Genomic DNA, 10,967 nt, shown 5'->3' with positions numbered 1-10,967 from the left:
CGCGTTCTCGCGTTATTGCATTATGTATCACGATCAGGCACACGTAAGTCTCGCCGCGAATAATCGAATCATGTGTCCCCGTCATGTGTGCCCCTCTCCGCGTCGCGACGCCCTCGTTTCCCGATAGAAAAACCAACGAGCATCTCTCGAAGAAATTCCGGGATAGAAGCAACCTTCGCCATAAAACTGTATTATGTGGAACCGTGGCAGAGTAAGGGTACGGAGCTGAACAAAGGCGCCGACACTCGGTCATGTTTCTTCGTCATATCGTAAAAACACAGTAAAGGGGAGAGCATCGAAACGACCATTCGCGCTTTCTGCTCGCCGAAACGGAAGAGTTCGTTGCCCGGCCACGGATGAAAACCATGTCGAATTCGAACGATCCAGCAAGAGCAACTCGCGTCCTATCCTTCGCTGATCTATGGCCGGTTCATCCACGCTTAAACGTCAAAACGAATTACCCGCGACTTTTCGACCGAACTTCCGCGAAAACAGGGTCAACGAGACCAGCCGGTATCCTCGGGGTATAATTACCCAAGTTGATGCAGAAATTTTCCCCTGGAAAAGTTTCCTCGGTTGTGCAACGTGAAGATTTTCCGGTTTTCTTGTTCGTCGATGTTGTTGCGTTAATCTGTCTGTGTGTAAACTCGTCTTTGGAGTATTTAGAACGCAAGAATTTGTTTATTCCTTCTCGTTTTTGCGTAAAATCTGGAATAAGGTTATGAAGTGAAGAAATTGAACTTGAAACTCGTCGTTCGAATATTTAAAACAGAATAATTTATTCATTTTTCTTCGTTTTTGATCTAATTTAGAATTCAGTTGTTGGATAAAATTTTCTTATATATATTCAGGAATTTAAGAAACTGAATATGATTTTTCATTTTTGCAAAGAAACTAGATATGAAAGTGATTGCAGCACAAAACATATTGCAAAAAAGTACCCAAGTTTGAAGAAAATCGAATATAAAGAACCTGGCTTGTGTCAGAACGCGTGTGTAACTTAGCAGACGTCAACGTCAGAAGTCGTTCCACCGTTCATGTATTAAATCTAATAAAGTGAATCTGCTTGCGTTACGTGACAGGTTTTAATAAGACGTTGATAGGGTTCTCCCGTGTCAATTCCAGTTGCTGTGTGTATTCAGCGAGTGAATGAAAAGTGACGCACATAACACGACTGTTCCACTTAGAGATCTTTATTTCACCCTGTCTATTCTGCGCAACAAAAAGAAAAAATCCTCCTAAACAAGGATTTCATCGAACCGCAAAGTAACTACCGGTAAAGTAACTCCTTCGTCCCATTTACCGATAACGCTAAACATAGCAATTTATGCGTTGTTGTCCACGAAGAAAATCCTATCATAAATTAGAGCGTTTGCCAGGCCACGACACCGGTACACGACCTGTTTTTACAGCGTGCGAATTCGTCGTGTCACCGACGAACAGAGATTTGTCAATGAGATTGCCCTTACGACTGGTATTCATGGATCGGTGCCAAATCTCGATCCATCGAGTTACAACGTGCACGCGTGACTTGTGCTGTTTACGCGTTGCCAACGAGTCGTTGCAACAATATACACATACACACATCTATATATACATATATACGTACACGCGTTCAAAGCTAATAATTTCGCTTAACAAATTGGAAGCCTCGATTCGATAATTAGTTCACCGCTGATCATGCCGCGCGAAAATAATTATCGTGTTACACGTTGCCTCCGTATCCGATTAACAATCGCTCGGTGATTCGCGTTACGATGAATTTCCATCTGCCACCGCGGCAACAATTATTCCTAAGTCACTTGATCGTATAATTACGCACGCTTCGGAACTGCCTCGAGCCATTCAACGCCAGGGGGGTAATTACCGCCATCGAAGAAAATTAACGATGTTTGGTTTTAATTAGTCATTGTCACTCGATCGCCGGAAATCGACAGATGTTCTCCCGACTCGTATCGACGAGGAAAAGGGTTGCTGCTTTCACGGAAGAACCGCGAGGAGGGTTAAATTACACGGTATTATCCTCGTTTAAATTTCATCGAACGGTTTATCTGCATACGGGATAATTCCACCGGTGGTCGACGATTTCTCGCGGAACACGAAGAACAGATACGGGACGAGGAACAAAACAGAGGAACGCTACGGTACGTATCAACCGGTAGAGAGTACAAGGTGGGCGAGATAACATTGTTAAGAAAGTTCGCTCGCGCCCAGGTACACGGAACATTGACGAAAGTAAGACACAGCGTAAACTGGCACAGGAAATCTGCAGCAGGAAAACGCCAGTCTATTTTCCACGTCGAAGCGGGGGGCATGAACTTCGAAAATAGTTCTCCGGAAGGCGCGGCAGACTCTGGGCAACTGTAAATCCGGCAAGACCGTGGGAAAATTCTATGGAAGTTGGATTACCTTCATGGTGTTTCCTGTTAGAAAGTCTTCGAAAGTGCATCATGGATGATTTCCATTGATCTACATGCATAACCATACACGTGGAACCGGCAAATTTTCCCGAGGAATTTACAAGTAACAACCCGAAGAGCATTAATCCGCGACGATATTTGATAGGCACGTTGCAGAGACCACGGAAGAAGGAGACCATCGAGGAGGTAATTGTCGCGTTATCTGATTAAACTTCAACCAGCATCGAAAGGACCGAAGTAGCTCAAGAAGGATCCGGTGTTTAACTTGCGGCGCGTACATTCGCCTAACGATGATAATTAAACCTCCACTCTATCCTCGAGTTAACTGCTATTCGAGAAGGTGCCCGTCCCGGAAGCTATTTTAATCTACAAAAATTCCGTCGAATTTTCTGAATCACGAAACGTCAGTTGTTCAACCGATAACTTCGCTTAACGCTGAAAGCGTGGCGGGAGCAAGTAGATCGTGACAGCGGTGATCAGACAATCACCGCGTTATAGGTACCTGTTTATTCCCTGAAAAATTGAAAATGCTTCGACAGAGGAAACGTTCAGAGGGAGAAAGAAGAGAGAAAGGGTAGATGAAAATGTGGGAGAACAGTGAGCTTTGGCGAGGAAATGGGCGCGAGTTTAATTGCGGAGCGAATGAACGTGGATGGAAAAGTGACTGACCTCGCTTGGAAGCGTGAAAACTGTCCTGCGGCTTTATCTGCTCAATCTGGGCGCTGAGACGAGACTTGGGCAGGATGTCCCGGTTGGCGTTGATCTTTTCCACAGCATAACGAAAGGCCACTTCCTGCTTGTCGTCTGACGGATGAAACAGCCCACCTGGGAAATCACACATCCATATTAAAGCGTTACTTTGACGGGAGCCGCGTGAGACAATATTTCTTATTTTCCTCCAGCCAACCACGCTCGTCTTCGTCTTTTTATTTATCTATCCACACGCGCCAGGCTATGTCCCGCCTTTGGCGAAGTAATGGAATCTAGAACTTTATCCTTCGTACGGGTGGGGAGTTCGTACGCCACGGATATTAAATATCCAACGCGTATCCTCTTCCCGCGGCGAGGAAAAGATTTTCGCATACTTCTACTTGGCTTTTTTTAAAAACTGCCTCGGTCTTGAATCGGGCATAATGCAAAGTTCGATTCGACAGGAAGTTCGATATTGAAAATTTCCAGTTCGTTTCGTCTCGAACATCGCTCGAAAGAATTCGAGAATTACGAAGATAATTTTCGTGGCAAGTTGAATTCTGACTAGAAATACCACGCAACCTGGTGTTTTAACGCTCGAGTCGTTCCAAAAACACTGCAATTCCCCTGTCTCGAAGGACGAGAGAAAGAGACACACCCTTTCAGGGAAAATGCAGCGAATTCTAGTTGCCAACAAGAGAAAACCGGCTGCATAGTTCTCGCGGCGTTAATATGCAATGAACGTAAGGGAGCAGATAAAGCGAAAGTAGGGCACAGAAAGAGAGAGAAAGAGAGAGAGAAAGAGGGAGGAAAAAAAGAAACGCGAACTTCAAGCAGCGAGTATTATATAACCGCAATGAGAGTTAGGAATTTAAGAACACGCTGATACGCTGCTTTGAAATTATGATCTGTTTGAGAGGGACTGGCCGAGGAAAGCTTGAGAGACGGTGGGGTTATTTAATAACGCACGATACTTGCGTTCGCGTAGAAAAGAAAATTCCCGATGAATAATTCACGCGGCGTTAAACGTTGCACGAATAAGAAAGACGTTGGTTCGTCCGTCTCTTTCGACCGCGTGAACATCGAACGGGGGAAAGTTCGATCGTTGGAGGGCGAACGGAACGGAACGAGATGATCCCGCTCTCGAATTCCACGCCGGAAGGAATTGACGCCATAAATTGATTTTAATCTCGCGCGCGTCATAAAGTAACCGGGCGAACAGCTGCGCCAGCCTGACTCCACAATTTATAGAATTTGCGCGATAGATTTACGTCTCTCGTTAAGGGCGGGCATCGATTAACTTCGCGAGAGAGAGAGAGAGAGAGAGAGAGAGAGAGAGAGAGACGACGCGATACGTTGAAGCACATCGATGGAAGCGCAAACAAACTTTGTACGCGCAGAAAGCTAAGTACTGGTGCGATAACGACGCGACGAATCAGGGTTGCGAGGAAGAAAACGGATCGTAAAGAGACCCACGAAAGACGAAACAAAAGCGAGAAGAATCGTTAATAGCGCAGGTGATAAATCTCGGTCGATTTGGTTCACTACACCGGCTCGAGATAAACCGTCGAATCGTCGTAAACCTAGAGTGGTACCACCGGTTACCGTTTCCCTTTTTCCGCCTGTACGTGTATACCGACTCGTCGAGGTTCATCGCGGAGGAAACATTCCCGGACGAGAAGCGTTTAATCGCGAGCAAATGAAGTTATGATCTCGGCGTAAAAAGGACGTCGATACGGTGTATCGATCGACGCGCAAAAAAAAACGGGCAAAGTCGCGGTGCCAACTTTATTTCGCCGATCGTTCGACCCTCGAACGCGCACGCGTTTCCCGTATCTCTCCCTTCCTACTTTCACCCTTCTCGCCTACCCCGCGTCGTTCATTCTCCTGTTTTCCCTGATAACCCCGCGCCGTTTCGTCGGATTAATAGGGCTTGAATATTCATTGATTGTTAATGAATTATTTCGCGTCGGACGCCGCGCTCCCTTTCTCTCTCTCCCGTTCGCTCGACGACTCTCGACGGTGAAACAAAAACCGTAAATTGATACCGCTTCGATACGTCGCCCGTATATCCGGCTAACGTCGTACACAAAACACCGATTTAATTATTGGCGCGAGAAATTTCCGGCTAGTCGCAGTGAATAGCGGCGGAACAAGGTTGTCTGGACGAGACGGCTCGCTTTAATTTCCACGCCGCGCAGCGACCGGCTAGAAACCGTTGGCAAATTATTGACAATTGATACAGACACACCCTCGTGATCCGTGCTCTGCTTTCGATATCGCAGACACTCCGGAGCGTTTCACGCGGTTTAAAAGTTGCTTCTAGCAACTACGAAAGAGGGATCATTGTACGTTTCGCGGCGGTCTGTGAAAAATTCAGGCACGTTTCGTGAGAATAACACCGACGCGATAAGTGAACAAGTGTAAAAGGACACAGCTTTACATTCGGATTCATCGATGAAGTTTCGAATGGAAACGGTATTGTACAAGTGCGATGCTCAACTACGTGCAAACGCTGTTGTCTACACGAAACGCAAGGTGGTCGTGACGTATCACCTAACCGCGAAGTTTACGCGTACAACGTTACCCACATTCCTGCAATTCCAAGGACGTTCCGCTTTGAGATCCTGCTTGTCTGACTATACGCGAGTGTTACTACTTGCGCGTTGGCTCGGATGATACGCGTGGCATTCTGAGCAGTGTCAACAGTGTCTGATTTACGCGACGTTGCGACACTTTCTTTAACGAACGTCACCCTTTATGCACGGAGGACTAGGTTACTGCTTCAATTTTTCCAAATTTCTATTCCTCGAAAATATACGAGTTTTGCGAACTCGTATACGCGTCAGTTGTCCTCGTAACCGAGCGATATTCCATCGACGAGTTAACACGATCGTTCCTTTAATTTCCCGGTGTAATCGTCACCCTAATCACCGTGTTTCGAGGGACCGAAATTCCATCGGAAGACGTATCTATCGATCACAATTACGTCGCCGCGGCATTTACCGCCAGGCCAAAGGGCGAAACGGTCCTTGAGAAAGAAATGAACGAGTATAAAACGAGACAGAGAAAAAGAGGTAAAAGCAGAGAGAGAGAGAGCGAGTGCAGGAGTGCGAGAGAAAGAGGTAACCTTTTAACTCGAGAAGGGAGACTGGAAAGATACTCACCTATCCTAATGATATCAGGAAGAGCCGCGGCGTGGGCGGCGAGGAGCGCCAGCAGGAGCCACCTCGCAGCCATTTCCGGTTCCGGTCCGCCCCACCGTCTCTCCCCCCTGCGCCACCGACGCCACCGCCTCCCCCTGCGCCCCCCGCGGGAGCCTGCGCCGCCCTTCTGCCGTAGGGACTCACACCGCTGGAAAACAAGATGGGATGGTGAGTTCATTAAAATGCACCACGCAAACCTTCGCGTCCGGCTCTGGAATATATCCCCTGGCAAGGGGATGGGAAAGAGAGAGAGAGACAGAGCAAGTAGGCTCGCGTTTCTAACGCTGATACCGTATATAACGACCGACACGCTACGGATTAGAAGTCGACGTCGTGCGCCGTGTCGTTCGGCCAGTTGTCATCGAACGGAAACGAGGGCAACGGATAATGAGGTAATGGTGTGTGATTCAATGGTGCCGGGGTTGAAGTTTCAGGGGACGCTTCCAAGTGCTTTTCTCGGCCATTCTTCGATCGACGGTCGCGATTGAAGTAGTGACTTTTATCGCGCTACGAAGTGTCTGTATATATTTTTCTAAAATGTGCTATAACGGACTGAAAAAAGCACTTGAGCATTATCCTGCAATAACGAACAGATACAGATGCTTGGTATATGAAAATAAGTAAAATATGACGTAGGATAAAATTTTTCATCCACCTGTTCATTTGCAGAATATAAATTTGAACAATGCTTACGTTTAATACGACTTCTATCGATGTTAATATTATTTATGCATATAGATAAAACACGCGAGTGTACAAAAGCCTGTTGTTTTATTAATTCAAGCTGTACAAGTATTAACATCGATAAAAATAACGAGCAACAATGTGAAACGGTAGGCAAGTCGTATTCGTTAGCGCAAAGCCGTCGAAACTCGAAAATCGATGCTTTCGAAAAGCTTCGTTGAAAAAGCAATTATTACTCATTTTTAGACGTACTCTTTTTTTCTTTTTTTTTTTTTGCCACGGTGGAATTATCGCACCTACCAATGCTGTATTTCACGAGAACTGTATATATCGATCACAAAGAATACCTGAATAGAATACATTTTTCGTACTTTCTGTAACCGATCCACCGTATATTACCACTCCTCGCTCAACAGAGGCATAAAAAAGCGTGCACCGTTATGTAGATTCGGTTCGCTAAATCACACGCCAATGGAAGTACGACATTTTTTTGGAGAGCTTCTCTTTTCGTCGCGGCTAGGTTGGTTTAAAAAAAAAAAAAAAAAAAAAAAAAAAAGAACGACGTTACGTAGCGGCAAGCAGATGCAACGATGCCGAAGAAGAAGTAAGACAGCGCGAAAATAAAACCGGTGGAAGATAAAAGCAATGACGCGAGCTTTTTTCTAAGCTTCGCAGCCTCGAGCTGTTTTCGCGCAGGCGGGCAGACACGCGGATGAAACAATGTCGATGCGTGTATAATTTTCACGGAGCGTAGCTAGCGTGAAACACTGTAGCGTCGTAACGCAACAGCCGACTAGAATGGACGCGGTGAATGCGACCGGAAGCTGATGCCGTGGGCACGATGTAGAAAAATTTTTTTCATTAATTCGACCGGCGGACGGAGGCTCCCAGCTGATATTTGCTGGATCCTCGCGGTAATTCTCGGTGTTTGCACAATCCACAGTTTCCCAGGCTACGTATCTCTCTCGTTTTCCAAAAAATGATTTTTAACCCGGCCCGCGGCTGTCAATCGGAAAATCCCTCTCCCATATACGACGTGGGCAAACACGGAATAAAAATCACCGCGTGAACTATAACAGAGTGATTGTAACGCGTAGCAAACAAGGGAAAAAGAAGAAAGGAAGAAGTATATATATGTCGAGGATCGGATTTTTTGGGGGGTTTTTTTTCCAGACGATTCTTTGCTTTCTGTATTAGCAACGATGGAAAAATTCGGACTCGTTAAATCCTGCTGTGTGTATATTTGCGTAGCATCTGCGCTGAATCGTGAAATGATATTGCCCGACACGAGTTTAACGGGTTCTTAACGTTGCAAATTACATCGTGGAAAATTCGACGAGGTTACGCGCGGAACTTCCGCGGCGATACAGCAAGTTTGAAAAATAAAAATCACGTAAATATGTTCGCGGGGCTGCAATATTTCACGAGCCAGGTAACTTGACAAATATTGACAGCTGAATAAAACAGTGGCATCAAACAGGAATAATCCTACAGTCGATACGCGTGTACATAAACACGACCACGGGTAAAAATGCTCTCCGCTCGTGCAACCAAGGTTTGCCAAATTGAATCAAGCTAAATGAAATTTATTCAACGTGGATATTGAAAATAAAAGACTCGTCGGAGGTAGGGTGAGGTCTTGTTCGAGGTAATTATACGTCGGAACAAACGAAATATTATATTATTCTCGGTTCAAACTTTTTTTTTTTTGTTTGACAACAAAAATATCTGGACTACGAGTGTAACTCGGTATCTCGTAATTGAAGGAAAAAAAAAACGTTGACACGACATATGATTACCACGGGAAATATTTAACTGGCGTTGAATTTACAACGATTCACGAGAGGTACGATGTTTTTTATAATTCAATTTTCTTTACCTTTGTGATTTTTAAAATGTAACTCTTTGAAGTACACTTTCAATTTCCAACGAAAAGCAGTCGCGTTTATATCCCACCCACTTTTCTCACTTTACTTTTCGTTACTGAAAATAAAGAATTTGTTAAAAGAACGCACTTTTCAAACGATTTTAAGAAAAAAGAAAATTCAGAGGCTCGTATGACAGCAGTTTTCCAAAGTGCCTGTAGAGTGTTTCGAGGAGTGTGAAAAACGTTTTACAATGCTGGTCCAAGTATTTTCTGATCAACCCTCCTACATGGATATCGAGTACGAGACCGAACACGTAAAATTAAAGGGAGGAAACTGAAAAGTCGGGTAAATTCGTCGGCGCAGAATCAAGTAGGTATTCGAACACTCGACGACACTCATCGTCCACCAATTTTCCCGTCCCGACAGCCAATCTCTTTCTGCATAATTTATTATTCTCTCCTCTGATTCTTTGCCCCGGTTCTCGAGTGGCGTTCACAGTGAATGGCGTGGCTCGTTCACCGAAACACACTCGTAAATTTTCAATGCATAGACGAGCAACGAACGGTTAATGATATATACGCAGGCGCGCGTGGCAATCGGCCGCTCAGGGATGCGATCAATCGTTATCATAAATTTCAAAATTACACTCACTGAACTTCACGTCACGGAATCAGGGAAATACGCGGAAACGCGTTTCGCTGGAACTTTGAAAGATTGTGATGAAACGTTCGGGATATTTATGGTTCCGAGCGAGATACACTTTCAAGTGGATATTTCGATATACCGAAAATAGTGTGTTCGATTTAAACGTCAAAGTTTTAGCTTCTTTCTGGGAAACAGTTAACAGAGACATTTTATATATTACCCTAAAGAAAACGCACACACACACGTTGAAATCTATCTTTGAAGAGGATCGAAGGAAGTTTCGTTGGTGGAGTAATCGATCACTTCGGGATACACTCGCTATCTTTATTCCCCTTTTAAGAGGAGTGCAACACGTGGCTGATCCGAAATAACCCGAAGCCGAAGAAAATTCTGTGGCAGAGCTAGAGTACATTTACAACCACTCTATACCGTTCTCGAAATTATCCGAAAAATAAGGTCGGACCGTAAAGCAACGTCGAAGGAAGGATTTAAATACAATCACGAACTCCTCCCTCCCCCCATAGAACCGGCCAATTCATTCCTCCATTATCCCCAAGACGGAATTACGGCTGCCATCGAAATCCGGCCAGAGAATCAGATTCGAACGAGCCGTGACTTTAATCCGCGCGTAACAAACGAGCCAATTATCAGCCAATTTCCCCCGCGTCTCGTCACCCATTCTCTTTCCGCATAATTTATCGATCTGCCACGGCGAGCCGGTGTTCTTCGCGCTCGCTGCACGTGAACTGGTACATAAGCTACGTTCCCGTGCATCCGTGAAATTTCCGATACACACCCAAACATCCTACGTTTCGCGATACCGTGCTGGGTACTACTAGCGCACGCCGTTGCACGTCATCCCAATGACACGCATTCTCCATTGATTTTCCACGTTTCACCGAGTTCCCTGCAAGTTAACCGTGACCACGAGCGGACATTTGCGGTCGAATATCCAATATTAACCCAGCGATGTAAATGTGTTCCGTTGGTTGGTTTATACGACGGTAGAGAAACACCTCGGCGAAAAATATTCGCTCGGAGAGGCGAAAGAAAAGACCGGCGTATAGAAAGAAAGTAGGTATGGAAAGGGGTTGGTTCTGACACCGGGGTCGTTCAGAGGTGTGGACTGAATTTTAATGAATCTCCTTTGCCTTTGTGCGCTAAGCTCCTCCTCCTCCTCCCAGAATCTCTCTCCTATCGGGCCGTGGGGGCATGAAATTTTTATGAAAACACGGATCATTCGTCTCGAGCTCGTTCCTTGCCTTTCTTTCCCCTTCTCGCCGCAGAAACCGTCGTGACCATCTGTCTCGACTCACGTCCACGTCATTCCATGCCCTCGAGTAACGAGGTTTACGTTCCTACGCTTTTTCCCTGATCGGGCCCAGCTAGGTATATAAACGCTACCGTAGGACGTTGCCTCGTTCGAGGATTTACCGCGACACACCTCAACGAAC

General features: G+C 45.6%; 1 protein-coding gene across 1 annotated transcript in view; it reads right to left on the bottom strand.

Annotated features, from left to right (window-relative positions):
* Window positions 1-6,350, bottom strand: part of LOC108570593 (plexin-A4) — a 252,813-nt gene extending 246,463 nt beyond the window's left edge. Inside the window, exons 1-2 of the mRNA XM_017932473.1 lie at window positions 6,278-6,350; window positions 3,090-3,245 (exon numbers count right to left, since the gene is read on the bottom strand). Coding sequence (XP_017787962.1) covers window positions 3,090-3,245; window positions 6,278-6,350 — 229 coding nt within the window. The remainder of the gene's footprint in view (window positions 1-3,089; window positions 3,246-6,277) is intronic.
* Window positions 6,351-10,967: the final 4,617 nt, after the last annotated feature.

The sequence above is a fragment of the Habropoda laboriosa genome, unplaced genomic scaffold, assembly GCF_001263275.1.
Source record: "Habropoda laboriosa isolate 0110345459 unplaced genomic scaffold, ASM126327v1 scaffold105, whole genome shotgun sequence".
Lineage (NCBI taxonomy): Eukaryota > Metazoa > Arthropoda > Insecta > Hymenoptera > Apidae > Habropoda > Habropoda laboriosa.
The sequence above is the reverse complement of the archived record's forward strand: the minus strand, read 5'-3'. Positions and strand labels throughout refer to the sequence as shown.